At 42.7% G+C, this 26508-nt stretch overlaps 2 protein-coding genes and 1 long non-coding RNA gene across 9 annotated transcripts in view; 1 reads left to right on the plus strand and 2 right to left on the minus strand.

The window, feature by feature from the left end:
- Nucleotides 1-1572: 1572 nt before the first annotated feature.
- On the minus strand, nt 1573-7486 carry LOC128852604 (uncharacterized). Of its 4 annotated transcripts, none has more exons than XR_008450584.1 (4): nt 6962-7486; nt 6371-6487; nt 4112-4199; nt 1573-2172 (listed from the first exon to the last, which is right to left on the minus strand). It is a non-coding gene; the product is annotated as an uncharacterized LOC128852604 (long non-coding RNA). The 4 variants fall into 4 exon arrangements; XR_008450585.1 differs by having other exon boundaries at nt 4125-4199; nt 7113-7478; XR_008450583.1 differs by having other exon boundaries at nt 7113-7478.
- A 1-nt stretch (nt 7487) lies between these two features.
- On the plus strand, nt 7488-23383 carry NEMP2 (nuclear envelope integral membrane protein 2). Its single transcript, XM_054070737.1, is given in 8 exon segments — nt 7488-7611; nt 10026-10141; nt 11711-11939; nt 12117-12189; nt 13210-13303; nt 14009-14123; nt 14771-14996; nt 18099-23383. Coding segments are annotated over 8 exon segments (1110 nt in total). The 5' UTR covers nt 7488-7535; the 3' UTR covers nt 18280-23383.
- A 149-nt stretch (nt 23384-23532) lies between these two features.
- The window catches only part of MFSD6 (major facilitator superfamily domain containing 6), a 29119-nt gene continuing 26143 nt past the window's right edge, over nt 23533-26508 (minus strand). For 2 of the 4 annotated variants that reach the window (XM_054070733.1, XM_054070736.1), the window contains one exon: nt 23533-26474. In XM_054070733.1, coding sequence (XP_053926708.1) covers nt 26292-26474 — 183 coding nt within the window. In that variant the 3' untranslated portion in view covers nt 23533-26291. The remainder of the gene's footprint in view (nt 26475-26508) is intronic. The other 2 variants (XM_054070735.1, XM_054070734.1) reach the window with 1 other exon arrangement.

A 26508-nucleotide genomic window follows, 5' to 3' on the forward strand; every position in this document is an offset into this window, starting at 1 on the left:
TTCAGCCTTTCATCTGAGTCAGTATAACAAGTCTTTACCTTCACCGTCTCGCTGGCATGAAATGGGGAAAAAAGCATCTGTACTCTGCTGCAGTTGCTGTCACAAAAATGCTGTTGCTGTCAGTGAGAGCCAATATGAATGCTGGGAAAGCTCAAAATGACTGCAGCAGGGAATATTTGTGAAGGCCTGTTTGGGGCACATCCTGCATTCCTCAAGTGCCTGCAAGAGTGGCTGTGGTTAGGACAAAACGACTGTACATCCTGGCTCCCCCTACCTAGGCATTCACACATTCACCATCTCTTGCTTACCAGTATTGCACAAAAGAGAGCCATTTACACAAATTACCTTGGTTTATGGAAAGACTCTGGAAAGCTGCCTATGGGTAAGGTACAATGTAAATCCATTAATGAAGCAAAGTCACTCACATATCTTTACCTAATCATACAATAGCATTTATTTCATAGTCTCTCCCATGTTTATATTTAGATATGAAAAATGCAGCAGTCAAAGAAGTCTGAGTTGATAAAAGTCATTAAGCAGCCTGTACGGTGATGCAATTAAACTCTACTACAAAGCAGGACTGCATTGCAAGCAGGAAAACCAGGAATTTAATTTAAAAATGCCAGAAGTGGTGCGAAGGGAGAGCACATATGCCAAGCTGGCATACTTTGCCGGTAATGGAAATTGCACACAAGTGGATCTCACGTGGGTGTGGGGTGAAGGAGTATAGCAGTGCAGGTTGTGAAAGTCAACAACCCAGACCTGACAGGCTCTTAAAGAGCAAGGAGAAAAGTTTTCATGAGTTTGGAAGTGCTTGGTTACAGGTGTGCTAACAACAGCTGGCCTGAGGTGGGCCAACCAGAGCATGCACATCGAAGAAAACATGAAGCAGCAAGACACCTGGAAACTTAACAGGTCGAAGGGCAGCAGAGAGCCACAGGCTTACCTCTGTGTTGGACCTGAGAGTTGTAAAAGGCACTGGCCTTTCCAGGCCTTCACACCATTAAGGTGGCTTCAGCTGCCCTGTCTTCCTATTGTGTGCTTCACTGAAGCCAGCAACAACCATTTTGAACACAAGCAGGGCTGGCCCTGCAGTGGAACTGGGGCTTTCCTCAGGCAATGTGTACCCTGCGGGGCAATGCATAGCCTGTCCTCCTCAAGTCTGTTAAGGCAGGCTACCACCTCTTTTTAAAATTTCGGGGGGCATTTTTTCAAGTGAAGCCTCTGCAAGAAGATTTCCACAAAACATCTGGCTATTAATGAATTACTCAAGCTCAGAGCACCAACATGAAGGACTAGGGCTTGAGCCAGTTTAACTCTATCCCTGGCTGCTGGACAGCCCCACTTTGGAAGAGGTGCCTGCCAAACATGCACTTGGCTGATCAAAAGTCCTCACTTTTCCCCAGCTGGTGCAATGGCGCACCAGCAACTGCAATGGTGTTCATGCAAAAGTGTGATTACAAAGTAATTGGAAGATACTAAACAGCATCTCTTGATCTAGAAGAGCTCAACAGGCTCCTCTGACAACACAGAGATTAAACATGAAGGTACTTAGACACATCAGGGCTAAAATTTTATTTCAAGAATCACTGGAAATTCTTTTCACATTTGTTTAATGCTGCTACCAATTAATTTTTCCAATAATGCTTTGTCAAATCCCAGAACAATTACTGGAGGCTACTGTATAAATGTAGTAACACACATCAACAGAGAATGCTAAGGCAAACCTGAAGGCGCAAGACAGACAGACATATACTTAGCCATTAACAAGACATTGTTCCCATGGCATCTACAAAACCATACCATCTCCTGTGGCTTCTCATAGCAGACACGAGGGTTGACTTTATGCATTAGTTCCCTTTCCTTCCCAGGATCTCAACATTTGTTTTTAAATCAAATGCAGTTATTTGGAACAATGTTTTGAAGTTCACGACAGTGGGTAAGCACTCTTTTTCTCCACAGAACAAGTGCAGGAAGACAACTGGTCTTGCAGAGTAACGGCCTGCCTGTCCGTAAGCAGTGAGGGCTGTTCAACTGCCAGTGAAGTCCTGGATACGCGTCCGAGACTGTCACTCGAGATGCCAACATTAGCAGTAGGGCTTGGCTTTTGTGATGTGGTTATTTGCCAACTAAAGACCAGCTAGGATCACCAATCTATTTACCACAGACCATCTGTAATCAAAAGAAAGCAATAGACTTTGGTAACTACTAAGTGGAGCCACATATAAACTAGTGGTGTAAGATCCAAAAGTGCTGATTTCTGAGCCAGCACGTATAACCACATGCTATTTTTCAGCATCTCCATACACCAGCCTAGTTTATCCTTCATGTGTCTTTTCAGAGAGAATGTCCTTCCCCTCGAACACAGGCATAAACAAGGGCTCCCTCACAGCACTGCCACTGTCTGCCTGTCCTACGTCCAGCAAAAGCCGCTCATAGGAAAACACATTCTGTTCTTGGATCTTATTAGTAAGCAAATAACCAGCAGTAAATCCGCCTTTCCCCTCCCCCCGCCTTCCCCCTGCAGTACTAGATATCACTAAAGAGTACCAGCTCCTTCAAATTGTTTGCTCTGCCATGGAGTGTCCTCACAATTTTGTGACCTTTTGCCATGGATAAATCCACGTAAGGTTCCTGCAAAGCACTGCAAGGCAATCTCACTGTTACTCTTAGGCTGCAACAATGCTCCTTTAGATAAGTAACAAGATCCCTTATGTTTAAAAGTGGGACTTAAGAGGTTCTTAAAAAAAGAAGCCTATAACATATTAACCAGAGTCAATTTAACATAACAAATAAGGGCTCATCGTAAAAAAAAAAATACTGCCTCTCTATTGTAGATTCAAAGCAAAGGAGGAATCCACTCAAATTTGTATCATTGCTTCCTCGCTATATACATAGCTGCAATTGGCATGCCAAAACCAAACCAGAGAAATATTTAAGGCCCACTGCTATTTAACTTACTGCTTACTGTTGTGCAAAACAGGAATATCATCAACAAGCTCAATGAATTTACACCAACATATTTGGCTGAAGTCAGAGGGAGGAAGTGTGTTTCCAGCAACTGCAGGCACGTCCTCCTGTGAACGCTTCATTGTTGGCTGACTGAGCTTTCCTTCCTCCTAACCTACAGGTACTTTTGCTGTCAATAGGAAAGCAAGCCTAGGGTTAAAGGTCAAGAAAGCTGCATAAATTGGAAGCCACACAACAAGGAAAAAGCTGTGTTACTCAGAGGGGTTTATGTAAGAACACAGATTTTGCCCATCTCAGGCACGCCTGACCCCCACCAGCGATATAACGGGAAAACATGGGTCATGGCACATTGATTTTCAAAAGCGTGGATAGCCACAGTAATGTCTTGCACGTTGATTATAAAGGCAAAAGCTTAAGGAAAAAAGACAGCATAATGAAAAAATGGGGTCCTTTTGCCTAATCAATAAGGTAGGATGCAGGTAACCTTTAAAAAAATCATTTCCTTGCTCCATTTTAGGCCTAGCCTGAAAAAGGATTGCAAAATATATCTAGTACCTAGAGCAGTTTAAGAGAAAGAAGTAATCCTAGTAGAGCAGTATCTGTACATGTCAAATAAAATAGTGATTACCATAAAACTACTGTAAAAATAAGTAGCTACGCTTTTCTTTTGCAGATAATTTTTCTCCTCCTCAATAACTGTGTATTTTGCCTGTGAAATACTTCAGATTAATGCACTCCTGAAAAAAAACAGCTGGAGATGAACAAAATAGTCTCAAATGGCTCTTCTGTTTAATTTTAACTCTAAGAGACAATTTTACATCAAATAAAAAGACAACACAATGTACCTGATAATAAATTGCATTGTTTGTGAGGACACTTATGGCACAGGAATTATTTGTATTACTGGGATAAACATTCTACAGTATCCACCAAAACATGTGAAACTAGTTAAAGGGAAATACAGCAGCTCTCTATCCTGAATAAACCACGGCCAAAAAAAAAAAAAAAAAGAAGTCTTTAAGTAAATACAGGTATTGTATTATTGTGTGTTATTCTGATTACATGGGAAAACTAAAGACACAAAGGCTGCCGGTTTTGCTATTTTTTTTCTTGCTCTTCCAGGAATCCAAACATGAAGTACCTGGCTTACAAACCTCCTCCAGCAGTTGATCCCACTTCCTCTGACGCTCACCTCCTACGAATGACACAATCCAATGCCGACACGCCAGCTTGAAGAAAGCAAGAATGCCAGGGTTTCAACAAACCCCCAGCCACTTGGGGCTGGCCAAAGAAAGATAAAACACCCTGTAATTCTGCAAACAAATTACACCCATTGCTGACGCAAGGAGGGGAAAGGAAGAGCAAAGGGGAAAAAGAAAATGTAAATAAAGCAGAGGAAGCATCCTTAGTAATCTGGAGCATGTGTTGAGATTTTTAACAGCACACTTGGAAATTAAAAGCCTCTATCAACTCTAGATAGAAAGTAAATAGTAGGCTGGAACTGGGTGATGAGCATCACCATGTGGGGCAGGAACTGCACCCACCATGGGCTTGCAGACACTGAGGGCAGAGGGGCCATCCCCAGCAGCACTAGGTTCCAAGGTAGGCAAGGCTTTGCTTTGAGGAGCCCCAAGGACCTCTCCATCAGTGCCTGACACAAGTGTTCCCCATTTCTGTGACTGCACAGCCCAAATATACTAGCAGCAATGAGCAGCTGGGGTCTTTGTGGAAGAAAAAGGATTCAGCAGCACAAAGAGGAGTTGGAATTACATCTAACATTGCAGTTAGCTTTTAAGTAGCTAGACAAGGGCATTGTGGATGATATTAAGGAGCATTTCAGGGGCCCGAGTCTACTGGGTGGCATAACTCAGAGCTCCAAAAGCCTGAGAGGAAAGCACACACTGGGGACACACCAGCCCTGCACAGCTCACCTCCCGCCTTCCTAATTACTAAAGTGGTAATTTGTCAAAAGCATGGAGTTTGAGAGCCCTGCACACTGCATCCTGGAAATGCAACCCATTCCCAGCACCACCAGCATTGTTGCCTGCCACAGCCACATAATCCCCTGAGCTCTCCCAGCCAAGAGCTGGTCTCAACTCTTCTCCATCCTAGGAAGGGCAGAGCTTCCACAAGCTGAGCTGCACCTTTAAGCAACCCCCTGCTTCTCTCCCATTTCAAATTACATTCGTGAACAGTTAAAAGTACTGCTCAGGCATTGGCCTAAGCAACACCTCTAATTCCTAAAGGAATCCAAACAAATGGCAAGCATGAAAAATGCTGCATAATTACTTAGAGCCACCCTGGAAGGAGGGCTATGGCAAAAGCACTGCTTTTTTTTTTTTATTAAAGATTTTTTACTATGGCAGAACACTGCTTAATAGCTGCTGTAGCCTGCTTGAGCAAGTGTGTTCTTCTTAGAAATCAAGCAAAGGTTTCTAATCGTTTTTGACAGAGTGCAGTCCCCTAAAGCTACATTCTCCCTCTGATTCATGCTGACTGACTGTAACCTTCCAACAGTTATTGAAAGTTAATTAGCAGTGAAGTGCAAAGAGCTCTAGGAATGAAAATGCAAGCATACACTAAATGTGGAGTTCCTCTTTTTTCCAGAAAAAATATTGTCAAGAAGGTTAACGTAACCAAAAAAAATATTGCAAACTGTAAATCTGAAAGGGATTCTTTTAATAACTTGGCTAGGATTGTCCCTTGCTGTTTAGACATGCAACTGGGAGATAACATATTTCCAAATGTTATTTTGGAAGCAGGTAAGCACAAAATCCAGCATTTCTTTCTTCACCACATTTGCTAGAGAAAGCGCCTGAAACATAAGACAACACCCAAATTACATAAAGACAAATAAAGATATAAATCGATGGCTGCTTCCTTTGGAGACTGAACTTTGTCAGATGTTGTACATGCTATCAAATTCCAACTATTTTTTCCCTTATTCTTCACTTCCTCAATACTTGCAAGGAATAATCCACAGTTACACGCGAGCCTAGCCAGTGCTGATCAGGTGTAGGAGGCAAGGCAAGGCAAGGCGCAGCCCTGCACCACCTACTCCCTACAGACATAAGCGCTGAGACAAGGTGCAAGGCAGTGGGCAGTCCCCTTCAGGTGTTAAAAAAGCCTATCCTGGCTCCCCTGGGAATTGGATCCAGCCCTAAACAATCAAAAATAAAACCAAAAGCAATCTTCATGCAGTGAAATGGTATGGTTTTAAGAACAAGGAAGGGAATGCATTGTAGCAAAGCAAGTAAGCTGGGAAAGACCAAATGTAGGGCCCGATATAAAAATAGATATTGGTGATGGCAGAATGCCTTGGCCAAATTATATTCGTTGATTTTCATAGAATAGGAAAAAAGCTCCAGCCCTTTCCACCCGACTGCTGATTGGGACTCACAAGGGATCTGAAACAACCACAGTGAACAGGCAGAAACTGAGCTGAGCTGGATGTAGCTCATGCCTTCCCGGTGCTGCCGAAGGAGGATGTCTTGCTTCATGCTCTTCATGTGGCTGCCTGGGAAATACAGAAAAGCTGTGAATGTTCGCCTCCATTAAAGGCTCCAACACCTGGTACAGGGAGTTCCTCGGGCAGGCAGAGGGTCTGGCTGAGGCAGCCCTTGATGGCTCGCCCAGCCACCACAGCTGTGAGCATGCCAGCAGACAAGCCTTTCCATTGGGCCTGGTGCAGCAGGGATGGGGCACTCGGGAATGGGGTACAAAGGAGCCAAATATCAACTCTTCTCTGTGTGGTTGGGCTGGCTGCCTCGGCTGTGCTTTGGGAAGTGTTGCAAGCTGCTTGGGTTTGGACAATTTTTATGCAGGCCAATGGGCAGTCAACGTTTTCAGCCAGGCAGCGACACGGCCACAGCCCACAGGATGGCAGCTGCTGAACTGTTGTATTCATGGCATTGGAAGGGGAAAGATTAGTCATAAAGGATAGAATCGCTGGGTTGGAAAAGATTTTTGAGATCATCAAGCCCAACCATACCTGTCCTCCCTGGGCAGCCTATGCCAGTGCCTGAGAACCCTTTCAGTGAAGAAATTTTTCCTGATGCCCAATCTGAACTGTCCCTCGTGCAACTTGAGGCCATACCCTCTCGTCCTATCACTGTCACTTGGGAGAAGGGACCACCACCCACCTCGCTACAACCTCCCTGCAGTGAGCTGCGGAGGGCTATACGGTCTTCCCTCAGCCTCCTCTTCTCCAGGCTAAACAGCCCCAGTTCCCTCAGCTGCTCCTCAGAAAAGCTTTAAGACGTATCTAATTTAGATTCGACATTAGGAAAATTCTTCACGCTGAGGGTGATGAGGCGCTGGCCCTAGGAAGCTGCGGCTGCGCCCTTCACGGCGGGGCCCAAGGACAGGCTGAACACAGCCTTGCGTACGCTAGTCTGATGGGAGGAGTCCCTACCAGCGCAGAGGGTGGAGCTGAAGGGGCTCCAACGTCCCTTCCAGTACAAACCACGCCGTGACGCTTTTCCTTTCTCCCCAGCGCGCTGTGCCACTACTGCCCACTGCCCCGCCACGGGGGGCGGGGTAGCACGGCCCTTCCCGCTCCGCCCATGGCGTGGCGGGGAGAGGGGCCGGCGCTGCTGCTGCTGGCGCTGGTGGGGGCGGGGGGCGCGGCCCCGCCGCCAGGTACGGGCCTTCCCGCGGACCCTCGGGGAGACCCCCCCCCGCTGCCGTCGTGCCGCCCAACGTGTCGGTGCTGCCCCTCTCCCCCCCCGCCCCCGCGCGCAGCCCGGGCCCGGCCCGGCCCTCCCGCCCCGGTGCTGTGGGGCCGCCCGGCGGCGGGGGGAGCCCGGGCATCCTCGGGGGCGTTGGCGACACGTGGCTCGGAGATCCGCCCCTCCCGGATGGTGTTCCACGGGTATGGAGCTGTTGAAACGGATCCAGAGGAAGGCTACAAAGATGATCCGAGAGCTGGAGCACCTTCTGTACGAGGACAGGCTGAGAGAGTTGGGCTTGTTCAACCTGGAGAAAGCTCTGAGGAGATCTTATAGCGACCTTCCAGTACCTGAAGGGGCTAAAGGAAAGCTGAAGAGGGACTGTTTGCAAAGACTTGTACTGATAGGACGAGGGGCAATGGCTATAAACTGGAGAGGGGCGGATTTAGGCTAGGCATAAGGAGAAATTTCTTCACAATGAAAGTGATGAGGCACTGGCACGGGGAAGGTGTGGATGCCCCTTCCCTGGAGGTGTTCAAGGCCAAGTTGGATGGGGCTTTGGGCAGCCTGATGTGGTGGGAGCTGTCCTTGCCCATGGCAAGGGTTTTGGACTGGATGATCTTTAAGGTCGCTTCCAACTCAAACTATTCCTGAGTCTTGGTCAGCCTGTGGGGCACATGCTGATTTGTTACCTCGGAACTTGGGAATTGCTGTGTCTGTGTGCCCTTACGTAGCTCCACCTCACACCTACCTGTTCGGAAGCATCTTACATTCTTCTGGAATGTGGTTGTTTCACTCTATGGAACTCCTGTCATGTTTGAAGCAAATTATTTTTCTCAAATGCCTTAAAATTAAGGGGGTGTAAGAAAATACTTGCTAGCAGTGTGTATGGAGGACATGGTTTCTTATGCAGGTGGATAGTTTGTCCATTGTGGCAGAAAGCCTTAATAGGTCCCACAGGGAAGGCGTGGGCACTCCAGGTTGTGTTTTGGTCCCGCTAGGGCATTGGCATGTCCTGTCATGGGGTTATCTTGGTCTTAGCCCTGGGTCGTGCCTGGCCTCACCTGTGCTGTGTCAGTCGTCAGCACTTTCCAGAGACAAATGAGTCCCTTTGCAGCTTCATCTGGTGACTTTGATGGAAGTGCCTGTCAAGAAGTACAGCCTGCCCTTGTCTGAAGAGGTGTGCTCCCTTCTGCTGAATTTGCCAAGGATGAAAAGGAATCAGATGTTTAACTTTTCATAATAAAATTGCCCAAATTTTAAGGTTAAGCCAATTTACTTTAGCAGGATCATCTATTGTAGACACTATAATTCTTGAATGACTTAATAAACTTACGCAAGAACATTCACATGGGTACTTTTATTGGCTTAATTAAATTGGTTAAAAAATAATTTAGCGTAAGTTCAGCTTTCTCATAGAGACAAGGCAGGTTTTTACCTGCAAACAGCATCTCCTTGTCCAGATTGCACATATTCATTTTGCTGTTCTGAGCATTTTACGGTATTTTAGCAGTTATTACTGAGCTTGGCTCAGACCTCTGTTTCTATTCAGTGGGCCAGATGATTCCCTCTGTTCAGATCTGTAATTATTTCCTTTATTCTTCTCTTTAATTATGTTCCTGGAACACTGCGGTAATGCACTGTAGGATATATTTTACTCATGTATATAGATCGGAATGTATGCTATTCTTACAACTTTGTTTAGTTAATCTTTTAGGTGCATTTCTGCTCAAAAGTGCAGTCTAATTCGGAGGATCATAGGGGGTCACTAACATTTCAGGAGAGTTAGGCCAATCAGCATTCCTGATTAAATGACTTATGGCAGGCGATCAGTGCAGTTGCCTTATTACATGTCATGACCAGACTATGTCAGGAAAATTTGTTTTAGAGAGTTGGGTCATTTAATACTAGAAACATTTCCGAGGGAGAGGAGGATAATTGCTGTGCTCAGCAGCCATGTCATGTGCTAAATGACTGCTTTAATATGTGAGCTTGTTTACCTGCTCAGACTCCCACAGTTGCATTCGCCATTGGTATAAGCATCAGCTCTGGTGGAGTTACACCCACTCGTGCCAACAGTGCATTTGGCCCAGAGGCCCTGTTCCAGTGCCATCAAAACACTGATACCAAAGCCAAGCTTTTATGGATTACATCCTTTAAAAATATCACCTGATTTGCCCCCCCACCCCCCAAAGTTGGAGCAGTTTATTCTGGAGCCTAAATGGCTTGATTAGAACTTGCTAGCCTGCAGCATAGTTTTTAAGTTGATTATTTGCAAGTTGCTTGTGATTCCCTCAGCGTATACTATAATGAAATGGAGGACAATTATACCTTTGTATTTGATACATGCTTAAAATTAATTTTTCTGTCCCTTTTTTCCGCCAGGTAGAAACTGTAGCGTTTTGCGGGAAATGGATGTCATCCAGGAACAGGATGAAAATTGTTATTGCTATGTGCAAACCAGAAACATTCGCTTACAGTACGTTTAGTCGACTCTTTGGGTAAGAGGCCGTTTAGGGAATGATTCAGATATGCAGTGCATTTCATGTGAACTTTTGCCAGCGAAGTGTATGATCAGTAAGATCAAAGCAGTATCTCTGTGTAATTTGTAGTTTGAGTGGTCTATAAAATATGATAAAAACACAGGTGTCTGATCCTCCACTTCAGATGCAGTGAGGTTTGGTCTCTATTAAAAGGACGTCAACCCAGCTTATAGTAAAATGCCTCACAAACATTAAATTAGAGTCGCATATTATTTTGCTGCACACCTTTTCTACTGATGCACCACTGTTAACCTCTGCAACAAATGTTCAGCTTATCACCAGACACCTTTATCAAACTTTAAAATTTGGGGGTAAAATGGAGTTTTTCTTATGCTGGAGGCCACAGCATAAGAACCAAAGGTGTATTAAATTGTGACCAATGAAAAAACATAAGTAGCAGTGCATTTCTGTTTTCCTGAGTAAGGGGGTCATCTTACAAGAAACATGTTTAGAGTTTAGCTCAAAACAATATAAAAATATCTCTTAAGAGTGGAAGCAATAATAGCTAAAGTAACAAGCTGACTGTCTATGTGGTTCCTTTTTTTTTTTCATGGGAAGGTACATCTCCAGACAAGGGAAGGAAAGTTTCACTTCATTCCTCTTGGAGGAACTTGCTCTCAGATATCAGGAGGTGAAACATCTCTTTGACTGTTCCCAGGACTGTTTTCCTCAGGAACATGCTGCAAATGTTTCTACAAATGGCAGTAGATTTCAGGTGGTGAAACCTTCCAGCAGCCACATGAGCTTTCCTAGAGTTAGTGTTCAAAAAGCAGGAAGTTCTCTTGATTTTTCCCACAACAAATTGCTTGCTAACGTGTTGTCTCTTCTTCCAGTGGAAGCCTGTTTCATTACCCATTGCATCACTTTTTTTGTAGATGGGTCTTTGTTGCCTAACAGGCCCTGATCAAGAGCTCACAACAAATTACAATCTTCAAGATCATTCTATCTCAGAAGATGGATGCAATCTTTTGTTGGGGGTGGGTGCTAGGAACTAAGCAAGAAATCTCCTAATACCTAACAGGAACATGCTTATATTTAAATTTCTGATTGTGGTATCTTTTGTTTTCCTTTATCCCTCTTCTGTCCCTAATGTGCAGATTGTATTATTAACTACAAGAAAAGGCAGTCCAGTTTCTTAACGGTTCAGGAGAGGAATTAGGAAGCATATGAACATCCATAAAAGAAACTGTGGTCAGTCAAATATTACTGGTTTTGTTAGAAATTGGTTTGTGGGTAAGTGTCATGGTAAAACCACACCCACTGAGCTTTTGGGTGGATTGAGGCCCCTCCATAGAGCTTTGCTGATGTTGAGTTCTCTGAATCACCTCAGAAGTCTGAAACAATTAAGCTTTGCATAGTGTTAATAACCAGGAGTAAATAACTAAGAACCGCAATAGTGTTTTATTTGCAAGCACTCTGTACTAATTTTCATTACTACATGTATGGCTTATATGCTATATAGTTCCAGAAAAAACAAGTACCCCAGTGATTCTGAGCTATTTCTCCGTCTATTTTGTTTGGTTTTAGGTAAAAATTAACAGCAGAGAAATGTTCACGTTTGAGCCTATTGCACAAAAAAGCAACTGTCGCAATTCAGAAACTGTTTTGGAGTTTGTTATGTGTGCTGTTCAAATCTTCTGGAAACCAGAAACATCTACAGAAACTTTCATAAGCATAAAACAATATGGAGAGGATATTTGTTTCAAAATACAGCCCTTCAAAAATGAACCATACACCGTGAGTGTGAAACGAGAAAGTAAGTAAAAAAGCTTTCTGTCTAGATTTCAGATAGCTTGGTATTGCTGGTGTTACAGAATGTACCATCTCTACTGTAAGAGGACTGGGGCTTTTCTGTTAATATTTTATGTAATCAGTATTGCATATTGAATTAGTCTGAAGTTCATTTCTATTTCCCCCCTCCTATTTTTTTTAGTGCTAGATGGAAAGCTCCTGTTTTTGTTTGTAGCTGGAATTTTTCTGTATCATTTTGCAAACAGCCTGACCAGGTGAGTACTAGCTGCTGGGTTTTGAGCTTCTTTCCCAAAGCCTCTGCATCTTCGGTCTGTTTTCTAAGCTAAAGAGGCAGTTCTTTGGGAAAGTGACGTAAAGAAACTGAATGAATATTTAACACTTCTTCATGCCATTTGTGTTTGGACAGATTGTGACATGTCTTGGAGTGCTGCAGTCTATTAATCATTCAGCTATGTTAGGGTTCTTATACCCAAGCACTGTGCACTGGGCAACACCAAGACAATTCTCAGGGAACAAGTATGTTGATTCAGAAAACTCCTCTCTCCCTTTTGTAGACCAGTGGTGTTAGCTGAATGCTAAATAACACTGCATTTATTATAAACAATGCCCTCCTGCAGGCAGAAATGCTTAGAGTGAGGTCATCTGCGGCCTCATCTGTCTCCACCTTCAGGCCAATCTTTCCCCATTCTACTTTTGATGTAAGTTTTGCATAGCATGTCAGGGAGGATACTTAATTGTCAGAGCAAAAGATGTGACCCATGACTTTAGAGCAAAATGAGTCACAAATAGGCAGGAGGCACCTCTAAAGCAAGCACAGCAGCAATAGGTTTTATAGAGTTAACTCTGAATTAAAAAGTCAGATTTTATATGTGCATAAGCTTAGGGAAAAAAATGGTGGGTTTGTGGTTTTTTTTTTTTTTACATTTTATGTTAAAAATAAGAAAATATATATAATTTTATGTTAAAAATAAGAAATATATTGGCACATAGAAGAAAATGAAGTGACTAGAAACTAGAAGGGCAATGAAGTCAGAAATAGGGTGAGCTTTAAAAAAGCCAACACAATCTCATAGCCTGTAACGACTCTAGTGACCTTAAATATCTGTTAGGAATTTTTTCTTACATGGATTTAACATCTAAACGGGGCTAGTTAACCATGTAACTACAACTCTAACAGCTGTGTTAAATTCTTACTGAAGATCACTGCCATTTTTACAAATCTTAACCAATTATAAGTCATACTTCTCACCATATTCTCTCTTGTCCTCTTACAGGAGTGCCAAGTTCTTTTACCTTTCTGGAATAATACTGGGTGTTCTTGCTCTGTTAATCTTTGTCCTGTTGACACTTAAAAGGTTTATTCCAAAGGTAAATTACATTTATAAAATAAAATACTACTACTAACAATAATTAAAAAAACCTGCCAGAATATAGGAAGTGAAGAGTACAGAGCCAGATTCTTACCTTGCTCTGTTTTTGTGGCCAGCTAACTCCACTGAAATGACTGCAGGATTGCTTGCATCAAGTAATTATGTCAGAATCAAGTTCTAGTAAGCTTGCTCCTAAGTTTAAATTAAACGGGAGATTGTTGATGTACAAGAATAATTTAGTCTGAAGTATGAATTATTTTTATTGGACTGGAGCTACGCTTACTTTAGAATCTATGAACTGGTCTAAATCAAAATGCAGTTTTAGTGGCAAGTGGGACAGATTTTGTTCCATTCACCAGTGACAATTTATTGCAAGGCAGATGTGAATTTTTCCTTTTCTTCTATAATGTCTGTGCATTCCCATAATATTGCTGAGATACATTAACTGGGAATACACTGCAATAGGCTTATAATGTGACATTGGGACAGGGTACACAAATGCAGAGGTGCAGTTGCTCCAATCAGAATTGATACTGCTTAGTTGTAATGTGCAGAGCACTGCACAGTGGAAGTCTAACAGAGATCACAAGCCCTGTAGATCCAGCAAATAGCATACTTGGTTTTGCGTGAGTTCCCTCACACACAGTGGTCCCAGTTCTGACTTGACATTTTTTTATTGTTAAAATCTTTGTTTAATTTCCAGCACAGTACCTTCTGGATCTTAATGAATGGCTGCTGGATGTCTTCTCTCTATTTTATTTACTGCTTCAAAGAGAATATGCAGTGGTTGTGGTCTGAACACAGAAACTACTTGTTGGGTGAGAAAATTATTAAAATCTGTGCTGCACATTTTGGTTTAATTTAGTGGTTAGATGAATACCTGTCCATAAAAACCAAAATCAGATGACTCATTTATGGAGTACTTCTTCTAACCCATAGATGCTGGAATACTCCAGAGGTTCCTAATCCACTTCTTTTAACTCACATTGTATCATTAAATAAGGAGTTTGATATAGTGGGCCAGTAGCATCTTTAAGAGCAGATATTGCCTGTGTTACTTGTTTATTGATTTGCCATTACATCCTTTCCTGTAAGAGCAAAAAGGCAGCAACACTGGTTTGTATTTTGCTGGATCTGGGGAACTGGATTCACAAGTTGCCAACTGGATGTGGCTGGAGGGGCTGACAAATCTATTGATCTGGCACCTGCCTCGACATTCTTGAATAGAGAGAGAGAATTCATGTGCAGCTTATAGCACCAGCCAACAGCTGTCCATAGCTCACCTTGTAAACTCTGCACTCTTTTGAAATACAATGCACATAAAACATAATGCAGGTCTCTTAGACGACACAAGAAATGTCAGACTGTACTTTGTAGGATCTGCAAGCTTTGTGAACCAAACTAACACAGTTTATGTGGGTAGTTTGCATCTTTTTCTCCACATCCTCCTTTCCTGTTTCTACAGGGTATTTTCTGGCTGTTGGAATTACCAGCTTTGCCACTTGCTATTAGCATGGACTGCTTACCACTGAACTGAGCATAACCTTGTTCACGTGGACATTACAATTAACAGCCTTTGTCTTGATATATTGTGGTGTGACCATACCTCAAGTTGCGTATGCAGTAATAGCAGTCAGCCTCTGCTCAAAAGGCCTGTGCTACCCCCTTGGTGCCGCCCATCACCTGAGCAGGTTTGTATGTAGTTGTGAATGTCCAAGTCCCTGTACCACCAGGAAATATGGGAGGCTAATAATGAAAAACACTCTTAGACTTCAGTAATGATTTATGAATTTCTAGCACTAGTTCATATTTTTACCAAATACAAAGCTGCAAGAGAAAAGGTTTAAATCCCGAGACACAAGAATTTAATTTTTATCCACTTGGCAATTTTAAGTGTGAGTTTTGTTCTATAGAGGCTGGAGAAGTATGACTGTGCTCTTAAGTACAAATGTAGCACCTTCTAGCCCGCAGCATATGGCACCCAAGCATTTCTGTTTGGTTGATAGATTAGACTGCAGCAGTGCTGCCTTGGTTTCACATGTGGTGAGAAAAATCTGCAGGTAACTTGTACAGAATCTTACAGGATAAAACAATGTCCTGTCACCTACGAAGCAGAGGTTAAAAAGTGACAATCCCTGTAAGAGTTCAGAGACTAATGAACTGTGGACTCCTGTGTCCACAAAAAAAACCAGTTTCCAAGGTTATTATCCTAGATGTACGTGTCTGCTTTTAACTCATGGAAACACTCTGTTACCACTTTGGAGACATTGCGCTGTATTCCCAGAGCCCCATTTATATGGTGGCATTTGGAATGGGAACTGCTTGCGATATGTGGACCTTAGATTGCTAAGTATTTTCATTAGTGATATGAGAACAACATGTTTGCTAATCCTTGAATTTGAAGCATGTTTTATCACAAATACTCAAATGAATCTTCTAAAAAGTCTGCCAATTTACATCTGTTTTTTACTTTCAGTGATACTATTCAGATTCAGAGACTTTAATGCAGACTGCTCTGTGGCTGTGGACTTCTGCTGAACTGCAGAGCACCTGCAAAAGGCAAAGGCTAGGACTGCCATAACCAAAAGAATAAAACAGAAATAATTTCTTTTTTAAAAAAGTATTTTACACATCATTTAGTTTTGAAGAACATATTGCTTTGTTCTTGTGCTCTTTTAGATATTAAAAGCGTGGACTGGGTTGAAGCTTTTTTATTTTAGGTAGAATATATCATTTGTTGAAGGCTGATTTTTTTTTTGCCTGCAGCTGAGAAACACCAGCTATTTCAAAAGCAATATACAGGATCAATAGGATTTGAGTGCACCCTCAGCAAGTTTGCAGATGACACTAAGCTGGGAGGAAGTATGGTTCTACCGGAGGGTAGGGAGGCTCTGCAAAGGGATCTTAACAGGCTGGACCGCTGGGCTAGGGCCAATGGCATGAGGTTCAACAAAGCCAAGTGCCGAGTCCTGCACTTGGGGCACAACAACCCTATGCAGTGCTACAGAATGGGGGAAGAGTGGCTGGAGAGCTGTACAGAGGAGAAGGACCTGGGGGTAATGGTTGACAGCCATGAACATGAGTCATGAGTCAGCAGTGTGCCCAGGAGGCCAAGAAGGCCAATGGCATCTTGGCTTGTATCAGAAACGGTGTGACCAGCAGGTCCAGGGAGGTGATTCTCCCTCTGTACTCGGCACTGGTGAGACCGAACCTTGAGTACTGTGTTCAGTTCTGGGCCCCTCACCACAAGAAGGATGTTGAGGCTCTGGAGCGTGTCCAGAGAAGAGCAACGAAGCTGGTGAGAAGGCTGGAGAACAAGTCTTATGAGGAGCAGCTGAGAGAGCTGGGGTTGTTTAGCCTGGAGAAGAGGAGGCTGAGGGGAGACCTTATTACTCTCTACAACTACCTGAAAGAAGGTTGTGGAGAGGAGGGAGCTGGCCTCTTCTCCCAAGTGACTGAGGACAGGACAAGGGGGAATGGCCTGAAGCTCCGCTAGGGGAGGTTCAGGCTGGATATCAGAAAAAAATTCTTCACAGAAAGAGTCATCAGGCACTGGAACAGGCTGCCCAGGGAGGTGCTTGAGTCACCTTCCCTGGAGATGTTTAAGGAATGGGTGGATGAAGTGCTTAGGGACATGGTTTAAGGGAGTGTTAGGAATGGTTGGACTCGATAATCCAGTGGGTCCTTTCCAACCTGGTGATTCTATGATTCTATGAATATTTAACTGATGTAAGCAGGTTCAGTTCACTCTGAAATTAGTAAGATTTGGCTACGCATCCACAGAAGTCAGACCATGCCTGTTTTCCACATGGATCTTTTTTTTTTGTTTTTCATTAACATAAAGCTAAAAAGCACTGAGGTATAGATCTACAACGTTTTCTTAGGAGAATGTTGATGAGGGTTTTTCCTTTCAAAACGCTAAGCAGTAGCACCGAACTGTGAGGCCATGATGCCAGATACGCAGTTCAGAGCAGCAGATGTATCAAAATAACTGAGTGTTGCTTTATTTGTTGTGAAGCTCAGTACAGATCCCACTGAGCCAGCAAGACATTTACTGTTCGACCAGAGTAAGGGCTACAGTTCATTCTTGCATTGCAAGGAAATAAGGAGGAAGGTGAATGCTGCTGGTTGGAGCAGGTGTTTTTATACCGAGCTGAAAGTTTTATGGGCATCCAGCCCTTGCTTATCTCATCTCATCACAACATTTAAGTTGAAAGCAGTTGACAGAAGGGAACAGAACATGACACACTTTCTAATTGATATCTGATTATATTATACATTGCTAAGCAGCAGCTAAAAAAACATCAGATTGTAAACATTTTGGCCTCAGACTACTCAGTTTTGTAATTTAAAGCAAGATTTAGGAGAAGCGATCTAGTAAACATGATCAACCCATAGCAGACTTGGAGCATCGCTTATCTTCAGTTATGCATGCAGACTAGGTTTTGATTCAGCCCGTGTCTCTGCACAGATACCTCTTGCATATTGCACCCAAAAATGGTTGAGAAGGCAGCCATCTATTTAACTTTGTGAGATATTGTCCATGGATGAACAATAAGGACCTGATTGAGAGCTAATTAGATATCTGTGGAATTCTACAGCTTCAGTTAAGACCTAGGGTAAGCAGGCTGGCAAACATTAGATACCTTGTCTCAAAATTTTAATATAAAAAATGTAGCTCATCCCCTTAAAAGTGATTAATGCATGTTAATACAGGTAGTAGATAAAAAGGACAGACAATAATTATGTGCCAGAAGACTTTAGAAATGCTAACTGATTTAAATTCGTTCTAGAAAAATGAAGAACCACTTTAAATCGAAACAGCTACTGTTTAAATATCTTACTGAAGAGGAGTATCGAGAACAAGGTGAAACAGAAACTATCCGAGCTCTGGAGGAGCTACGCTCATTCTGCAGGAACCCTGACTTCCCATCATGATTAGCTGTTTCCAGACTCGGGTCTCCATATAGGTAAGAAAATCTGTTCGAGGTGCATTTATCTTTTGCGCAGTCAGACATGTGTGGTTTTATCTACTTGGGTAATCCCACTAAAGATCACAGCCACACCTCTCAAGGGCATTAACTGCTGGTAGTATTAACCCCTCTGTTTGTTCCTCTCTGGCCATGAATTTCTCCAGGTTTGCATATGTTCACAGCTAATTCATGTTAAAGGGAGCTTCTGCTAAAACACTGAGGCTTCCTACAGTGACACTGCAAGCTCTTACGCTCTTACACAGCAACTCGGTGGCTGTGTAACTAGAGAGATGCCCCTCTCTCCAGTTTTTAGAAACACTTTTTCATTGTGTAAAATCGGGACAGGCTGAAGATAACATGCTCAAGTTTACCTGCGACTCCAACTGCATCCCTGCACAGCCAAGAAATCCTATTACTTGAAGTATCAACCAGTATCTAAGACTAAGAATATATAGAAAAAAAAACAGTGCCTGCACCTAAGAAACATAACAGGTAGAGCTACTGCAAACATTATTTAAAAGACAAACTTAAGAGAAACATCGGTTAGGAAGACAAACGCAGGCAGAAAATACTGCAGAATATAAATTAATAATGGTGGCCTATTTCTTTCAAAAACAAGACTTCAAGATTTCAGAAGCAGAGTTTCATATATTACTCAGCCACAAGGACCTGGCCCTCACAACAGAACCAAGTATCACAACTTCAGAGCAGTCCCAGTCAGCTTGTAATTTAATCAATAAAAACTTAGAACTAGTTTCAGAACCTTCATCTTCCTCGGATGGGCACACAGATAGCCCCTCTGCCAGGTTTTATAGATTTACTGTTAAACTATCTTTATTGTCTAAGATACTTGCATTCTGTTGCATGATTGAAAGATTAAAAAACTAAAAACTCACCGCAGTATTGCAAAACCAAATACGACCAAATGCATAAAACAAACAATTGAGACACACATATATCCCAGCCATCACTTGCTAATGTAGTTCTTATCAAGTGTTCATTGTAAAAGTACAGAAAGGAAAAGGAGAACCAACAGAAGTCCGATTTAAAGCTGAGTGCCTCTTCAGGCTTCCATGAAGCACCAGAAGATCGTTCAACACAAGGCAAATGTGTAAAACAGCCAGTCCAGAGCTGTTCCCCATTTAGAGTAACAGTGCTTCCAAGAAGAGTGAGGTGACAACATTCATGTTACAGAAATGTTAAGTCTAAAATGTAAATTATTGATCGATTTACCAGAACTCCAGAATGTAGCTGCATTTCCTTTTTCTTACATTTCTCTGATGCTGTCGACACTTACCCAGGTGTCAGAACTGCCGTCTGTTTCCACACGCTTCCCAGAAACCTCAAGCACTACTCTCTCTCTTCAGTGTAGCTGCCCATCGAGAGTAGGATGTGCAGCAAATTGAAATGCAGGGATAGATGGTCATGCCTTGTTCTGCCAGACCTCCAGTTTGGCATTTACTTGGAGCAGCTGCAGAATTCTCAGTCTGCAGCCCAAGTTCACCAAAGGCAGGAATTCTTTGGCAAGACATTAGCTCAGCTTGCCCAGAGTGTGCATGCAGCACCAGAAGCAAGGCGATAGCACAGCAATGTAGGAATGCAGACTTCTCACCAGTTTTCCTTTCGTTAGCAATGTCATCTTACTGACTTCTACAGCCTTTGTCTTAAATACAGCTTTATTTTCAGAAGCTAAAGTGCCATCTCTCCCAACTGTACAAAGGCTTACCCTGGGTTACCCACAAGTACTGAATACAGATGTGAAAACCAATGTAGGTCTTCCTGCTTAGTCACACAACCTTGCAGATGGCCTCCAGAAGAGCAAAAGTTACTTACTTAGAGAGACTGAAGATAAGGCAGGAAAACAAATAATCTGTTGTGATTACTCTGTTGTTGAGAACTCACTAGCTCATGCTGCAGCTTTCCTCCATCTGCACTGCTTGTGGGCACCTCCTTACGACATCCCTGTTCTTCAGCAGCATCCCCTGCTTTTGGATTCAGCCAATTCCATCCATGAAGGATATGAAGAAGATGAAGATGAAACACATAAACAAATTTCATTTCCATATGATACTGAGTTGCTCTGAGCTTTGGGAAATAACAAAAAAAAAAAAAAAAATAAAAGGAAGAGGAACACCAGAGTCATCCTAGAAAGGAAAGATAAAGACCAAGAACTCACACTTGGTGATTTCTTGCGGTTGCTGGTGGACAAATAAGGATTTCTGTAAAAAATGTTTCCTGTATCACTGATGCTCCCTGATTAGAGCAACAGAAGGAAGACAGTGGGGCTGTTCAAGTGAAGAGGATTCTCGTGCTACTGGTACTTAACCTGGGGAAGCAGATGTTGCCAATTCCCATAGCAAGTACTGACAGCAGCCTGTCCCATCAGGATGCTTCATTTTTACAAGGACAGAGAGCAGAAACTGTTTTGGCCTTTCTCATTGTCACGTCCTCTGTGCTGAGCACTGGAGGGAGGAGAAGCTGTAATTAATACTTTGGTTTTACTAAGTACCCAGTATGTCAACAATTTTAATAATGCTGTTACTGTGGTGATGAACTACTTTTATTGTTTGTGAGACTTTTCAGTGCTAAAGATCATTAGAGAGTTAACGCAGCTGAACAAGGCTTGTTTGCTCTTCTGTCTTGGCTGGCTGCTAACTTCATTTTGCCTCTCCACTTTTGTTTTAAGATCCTTTTCAGAATGATGCCTGACTTCCCACCCTCTGCTTGTATTGTTCTGCTCCTGGTCTCTGCTGTAGTTACACTGCACTTTGTTCTTTCTGTGTCTTTGTTTCTTCATACACACTCCTTCCCTCCTGTACAGGTCCCTCTCTGCCAAACCTTTCCTCAGGCTTCTGCTTCTCCACTTCTGACAACTGCATATGATTTAGGAGAGGATTTCCATCCTGAGATAGGTTTTTACTAATGCTTTCAATTGCACTGTCCTTACCACAAGAGGTGCTGTCCTCCACTCCACGCCTCCTAACAACCCACAAACAGGCAACTAAGGCTGAGGCTGTTTCAGCTGCTTGGAAGAACTACAGTCAGCAGAGCTAGATGAAGCTGTAACCACATAATTGGGAATACAGATAATGCCCCCAGACCAGAGTTCTGCTGTCCTCACAGTACTCAGTAGTTTGCTCATTCACTAAAAAGTGGAAAGTAATACCTGACAAAACAGGAAGGGAGGGATACCTGGCTCCTACCTCCCCTTCTTCAGCCCTCTTTGGGACTCACCACAGGAGGTGCGCGAGAGGAAAAGAAAATCTAGACAGACAGGTGTCTTTCAGCTTTACAGTCCTGGGCTATGGAGTAGATCACATCCCCTCAGTTCATGCACCTGCAGAGGTCATTTTCTTCTTTTGTCCTTTAGACTATCCCAATATTTTTCTATCCTCACTTTCATGTTTTCCTTTACTGTCTTCCAACTGCAGAAAACAAAAGACCATTAATTCTGTCACCATTTGATATTACAAACCCACCAGTGGAGGTAGTGGGAAGCAGTCAGCTCTCTAGAATGGCATTTCAGACCAGCATATATTTGTTTTAAAAGGGATGGATGTTCTTTGTAGCATTCCCAGTGATGCAGCACAACTTCAGCAGTGCATGCATTATTGTGATTTCTCATTGTCCATTACTGGACAAGGGAAAAAATCTGTTACCTCTAACAGTGCTAAGTGCTGCCGTACCACGTTCTAAGAGCTCCTCTCTGTAAAATAAGACTCAGAGTTAGTACTTGAAAGCCATACTTACGTGGTCCTTCCTCTTGTATTATTTCAACTTTCCTTAGTTTACAGTAGAGGCACTTAACACCCTTTTGTGCCATATATTTATAAAAACATATGCAGAATGTACAGCATGTGTAGCAGAAAAAAACCCTGTCAGGCAGGTGATCCACACTACACTCACTGGTAAACCACAACATCCAAAAATAGAATGAGAGTGTTCTGTTCAGGAAGGCATAGCAGCAAGACTCACCTTCAAGAATGCTGCTACTACCAGTTCACAGTTAAACTGCTACTTATTGGAAGCCAGGCTTGGTGGATTCTGTCACTAGCTGGAAGCTGGAAGCATTAGCTGTTGTGAAAATGGAGGAAAGCCTCATCTTCGATGGTTTGGGAGAAGAATGGAAACCCCCCTAAACAGTTACCTTGTAGACTCACAATTTATCTTTGCCTGTGTGGCTCTGATGAAAATAAAGTAGTCAAAATTATTACAGATCAGTCAAAAAAGGATACTTGAAGAGCTGCCAGAGATGTTTTTTGCATGTTTTAAAGCATGCACATTTTTTTCTGTGTACTTTGTAGCTAGCTAAGAACTCCCGTCCATGTGATTTCAGGCCAAGATGGAAAATCAGATTTATCCTAGCTTAAACGCACAGTTTTTCTAGATTTCCTCTCTTTAGCGAGGTGGTGATCATTATCCTGCTGTAAGTACATGATACATATTTAAGGACAACAGCCCAGGCACTACATTAAGATATTTTACCCATGCAGTAGGGTAAATAGAAAAGCCCACCCAAACCAGGCAATTACATTTTTCAGGCATTGTATTTTTTTTCCCTAGATTATTTAGAATAGTACCAGGTCCACCTGCTCTCACAAGGGAAAAAATCTACCACCAACCTATGTTTTATGTAGTTACGAAGTCCGACCGTTTGCCAGGTATGGGTAAATACCAGAGCAGGAAATGACTAAGTAGATCCAAGACAGAAGGGCAGCAATGTACAAGAAAGATGGCAGCTGCTTCTGTGGATGGCTGAGAGTGACTGCAAAGATCTGCCCTAAGCCCGTTCCAATGTTGGCAGCATTTGATAAAGACACTCTCCCCCTTCACCCCCCCAAAACCGACTGCTGCCATTTCAGCCTTTTGCCAGCTTGACTTGTACAGTGTTCCTATGCTAAGGAGGTTACATAGGTTTTACTGAAACAGGGTTGTTAAGTACTGTCCAGTGTTCAGCCAGAAACAGAATCTGGATGTTAATAATCCATTGCCTTAACTGTTGTAAATGCCTTTCTTCCTTAACAAAGGATGAGTTACATGTATCTTCTGTTTCACCCTGTTACAAACCAGCTAGAACATTGTATTATTTTTGTATCCATGGTACAGCAGAAGCAATAGACTGTCTTGTCTATAAAACACAACTGTTTTTTTTAAATAAAAGTATTTTTCAACTGTGTGGTTCTCCTCCCTTATGCTTTTACTCTCCCCACAACAGCAAGACAAGGAGGAGCCAAGCAAACTGGCTGTGTTCATGTGCCAAGGTTTTTCTCCCTCAATGCAGATTTAAGGAATGCTAACTCTGCTTTAGCTATGGCTGCTCCAAAATGGAGTGTCCTCTCCACCTCGAATGCATCCCTGAAGGAACCTGCCATTTTCATTCCCTGCTCCTGAAGGATCCAAGCCACCACAAAGGCAGATTCGTAAGGTGACAAGTGTGGTCTGGCAGCTGCATGCAAACAACGAAACAAAACTAAGATCTCTCCCTGTCATCACTTTTGTATGCATACAAGCCAAGCACTTGAAATAGTAAAAATTTTCACTGTCCTACACCTGAGATAAAAATAAATTCCAGACAAACATGGCACTGTAAAGGGCACATCCAATAGTGCAGATATAATCAGCAATAGAAATGGAGTATTTCCATACAAGCTGACATAACCTGCACTTAGGCTCCATCTCAAAGCTGCGAGGTGACAAACGTCATCCAGTTTTTACTTTCACTCATGATGTCCTGCAGACGTCCCTATCAGCCTGTTCACGATACACACTGGTGTTTGTCCCTTACATCTTCCTTGCCCCTGCCAAGGGAATTTGTGCCTACAGTCAGATTTTATTGTGAAATAGGTTTTAATGTTGTGCAGGAAAGATTCCCAAGCTCAGGGGTCACTGTCCTCCAGACGGTGAACCTGGCAAAAGGTAATCACCATTGAGTTACTTTAGTGCAATGATGACATTCAGTGCTGGCACCATAACATAAGCAAATCTAATACAAGTTCAGACTGATACTATTAAATACATTATGGATATTTTATATTTCTTAACCACATTTTTTTTTCAGTTTCACAAATATCAAAACCCAGGTGTACACGTCCATTTTGCAACACAAAATGACTATACAATTCCAGAAAGAGCAGGCATTTCAAATACACAATTCTGAAGTGTAAACACACAGTGTATAAGCTCTTCACCTCACAATCCAGATGCTATGCAGTAGCAGCTGAGGTAACGCTGTTGAACTCAGCAAATGGTTGGTTTGCCTAAAGATGGATTTTAGCATCCTTCTGTCTCATCACCTCTTCAGTCTTTAGTTCTCCCCAAGTTATACAAACATACAATAAATACATCTCTGATTTTAAAGGACACTTAAGACAAGTCATGAGGATTTATGTGAGTACAGTACATTTAAGTTCAAGTGCAAAAAAAGTAACTAGTGGCCAGTCATCAATGTTTCTTGTTATTGTCTATGGTCCCAGGCACCACCAGAAAATGGGTTGTTCTAAACTAAAGCACAGCTACAGGACACCCTTCCAGCCAAGCCAACTGGGTGTCACTGTGGGCAGAACTACACATTCCCTTTCCTGCTACCCTGCAGCCTTCTCCCCTCCCTTGACCCTGTGCTCCTGTTTGTCTTGCCTCTCACTGTACCATCCCACAGCACGCACCTTCCCCACAGAAGGCCTGGCACATATTACATATCTGACTTCAAGGAGGGCCAAGCAATACTTCCTCAGTCCTGCAGAAGTGCTAATCTCCCCAGAACAAGCTGCTAATATAAGCAAATGGGCCAGGACACTCTCTTGACTAAACCCCGACTCCTCCCTGAGCCCAAGGCCTTCCCTCCAGCAGTTTTCACTGTGCACCACCACACTGAGCTGGCTGCAGTTAATATTGAAAAGCATAATGAAACATAATCCAAAGTCTTCCAGTGTCTAGACATTGGGCAGTTTCCCAAACATACTGCGATTTAGTTACGTTTACTTCCTCCTAAGAATCTCACTCTACTTGATTACTGCGTCAACAACTTTGCCCTATAATCCTAATCAAGATATTCAGGCGATCCCTCCCTATGCCCCACCTTCCCTAGGCACTTAAAGCTTACTGTTTTCTTAATATATTAATAACCAAATAACCACAGTAACTACACTGCATTAACTAAATAATTGTATAGATGATGAAATAAAAACCCCAAAAAACAGTGTGTCCACTGAAACCCTTTACCAACCTTGGGTTGTGCAATCCTGATCAAAGATTCTTGTCTCGATACAACATCAAACCTAAAATTAACCAAAGACATACAAACTATGCCAAACCGAAGGGCCACAAGCACAGAGGTTTCCTTCTTCAGAAGCCTTCCTCCAGCTTTTTATTTTCACTAAAACTCCAGTTCAAAGTATTTGCCTTGCAGAACGAAACCTTTATCTTAAACAAGGTAACATTAGCTTCAAAAACATATTATTTGAATATGTGTGTATTTTACTTAATCCATCACCATAAAATGACAATACGCTTCCTAAAGCTACTCTGCTTCTGAGAAATCTTCACAGAAACAGTTTCATGCTGTTGCTATATTTATTGGGTCTGGTATTTTCTATTAGACTATGCAGGTAAACTCAGTTTCTCCCCTAAAAAGTCTTTTCATTTTGTCTTGGGATAAATTTGAAGAACATAATCCGATTAAGTCTGACACTGTGCCTCAATAAGTGAGGCATGAACTCCCTTTTTTCTACAGATTGCAAAGAAATCGCATAGCACTTGACTCAGCTTTAGCAAAGCAGCCAAGAACTCTTCCTACCGCTAGACCCGGCCACATAGTTTCCCTCAAGAATTCCGAACTTCTGGCTTCCCTGCCCATGTTGCTCTCTGTAGTTGTATGAATATTCTTTATATAGTTAAAATCTTGCATTGCATCACATTATGATCATTAAGATGAAGTCCTACTTTTGAGCTCCTACTCCAGCATTCCCAGGTGAGAAGCAGAATTCCATGCACTGTATTTGATAAGATGAGCGCATCTCAGGGCCCTGCAGCAGCAGGCTGAGCATCATGATCCAACACAATGTGGTCGCCATCTACTTCGGAATCTGATGTTGCTGTAGGTGTTGGTGCGGAACAATTTCTGGATTGCCCACAGTCTGTCAGATTTTGCGGTTGTCTGGCTGAGCTGGCCGATGAAGCACTGCGATTCTCACTGATTTTCTAAAGAGAGGGAGAAAAGGATTGCATGCAGAAG

Source organism: Cuculus canorus, chromosome 6 (genome assembly GCF_017976375.1).
Source record: "Cuculus canorus isolate bCucCan1 chromosome 6, bCucCan1.pri, whole genome shotgun sequence".
Classification (NCBI taxonomy): Eukaryota; Metazoa; Chordata; class Aves; order Cuculiformes; family Cuculidae; genus Cuculus; species Cuculus canorus.